This window comes from Papilio polytes, unplaced genomic scaffold, assembly GCF_000836215.1.
Source record: "Papilio polytes unplaced genomic scaffold, Ppol_1.0 DF823823.1, whole genome shotgun sequence".
In the NCBI taxonomy this organism is placed as follows: Eukaryota; Metazoa; Arthropoda; class Insecta; order Lepidoptera; family Papilionidae; genus Papilio; species Papilio polytes.
Window position 1 is genome coordinate 1,255,856 of NW_013525381.1, and position 1,677 is coordinate 1,257,532.

At 36.1% G+C, this 1,677-nt stretch overlaps 1 protein-coding gene across 1 annotated transcript in view; it reads left to right on the forward strand.

Annotated features, from left to right (window-relative positions):
* LOC106103334 (sorting nexin-25) overlaps positions 1 to 1,677 on the forward strand; it is an 11,351-nt gene that overhangs the window by 6,651 nt on the left and 3,023 nt on the right. Inside the window, exons 7-9 of the mRNA XM_013283072.1 lie at positions 305 to 439; positions 922 to 1,062; positions 1,136 to 1,266. Of these exons, the coding sequence (XP_013138526.1) occupies positions 305 to 439; positions 922 to 1,062; positions 1,136 to 1,266 (407 nt within the window). The remainder of the gene's footprint in view (positions 1 to 304; positions 440 to 921; positions 1,063 to 1,135; positions 1,267 to 1,677) is intronic.

Genomic DNA, 1,677 nt, shown 5'->3' on the forward strand with positions numbered 1-1,677 from the left:
ATGGATGATACGTACTTAGACACTTTGCATTTAACGGCGGACGGCCGTCCGCAGCTTTTGCTTCTTTCTTTGATGTCGATCGTTGAATTCGCCCGAAAGCGTGGTGTTGCCACACGCGACACAAAATTGTTTTTTGTCTATTTTCTACTATCGTTGGTAGCTTCGGTAGTTTATTTTATTGATTATTATTAATTAAGTTAACTATTTGATATATTTTACATTTTAAACAGTGATGAATTATCTAATTGGCATAAAAAAATCCGTTATCTTTCTTGCATGTTATGTTATTGTAATGTGTACGCAGGTGATGGAGGAGTCGAAGCCGCCGCAGTTCGTGATCGTGGTGCACATGGCGGAGCAGCCGCCCGCGCCGCACGACGACCGCCCCGAGCACATCTCCACCGGCTGGGTGCTGCTCCGCACGCTCAATGAATTTCAAGTAATACTACTTGTACCACTTATGTACAATCGGGGAATCTGTCGGTGTTCCACTTTAAATGCAACAGTTCAACATTTCATAGATAAAATTCAAAATTGACACAACGCGAAACAATAACTAATAGGACAAACGTTTTAAATGTATTTGAGTACAAGAGTAAGTATTTTTTTTTATTATTATCCTTTCGTTTCGCTACTGCTCCCAAATTTGTTATTTGTAAGTGCTGGAGTTTGTCTTGTTGCAAGGAACAGGTCAATTTTTTTTTGTAATTGGAACAACGCGGATTTCCGCGACTGTACAATAAATAGTTTGTTTCGCAAATTCATGAATAAATGTGATGATAAATCCAATAGTGAAGTTAAAAGTTGAATGGAAAAATTGTTTGGCTTCTCGCTTCAACCAGACACATTATTGACTACTACAGTTCAAAAACGAAAGCGTAAAATTTATGATTTGTATTAATTTTTTATTGTCTTTTTCAGGAATTGCATAGAAAATTAAGACCCATGTGTTCAGAGCTCAAAAATTTAGAACTGCCGTCGAATTCTTTTAAATTTTTATTCGGGAAGAATGACAGGCAATCATTGGAAAAAGCGAAAACATTGATACAGAAGTATTTAGAAGTAAGTACAGACAATGTAACTGTATTTATTATTTCTCTTAGTTTTGAATTTTTAATGTAAAATTTTGTTACAGTTTGTATTGGAAGACGACAGGTTAAACCAAAGCGAAGCTTTATACACATTCCTTAATCCTAGTTCAGAATATTTAAAACAGGGAGATTTACCAAAGAAGAATAAGTTTTCATTTTCTACATTATTTAAAAGGTAAGTTCATTTTTTTTTTAGTTTTAGTAAATAGTTCTAAATAATGTTGGGCGATGTCGACTGCATACGCTATAACCTTTAAGCGCGCATTTATTTCGGAATATGAACTAGTACCCTATTATCAACCCTAGTAACACTATTAAAGTACCCTGAGTAAGTACCCTAATAAAGTTTTTTTTTTAATAAAATAAGATGACAAACAACATGCGGACCCTTAATTCGCCGAAGAAGCGAACCAACTGCTGCCTACAGACTTGCAATTGCGGATATGCGTTGCATACCGTTAATTGACAGAGGAGGAGAAGCACAAAAATATTTCCCCTTTCTATGTGTTTCCGCCCTCAAATCCACTCCTATTCCTTAAATGGAAAGAGAAAGGGACTGTAATTGCGTCTCCGGCTTGCAAATGTG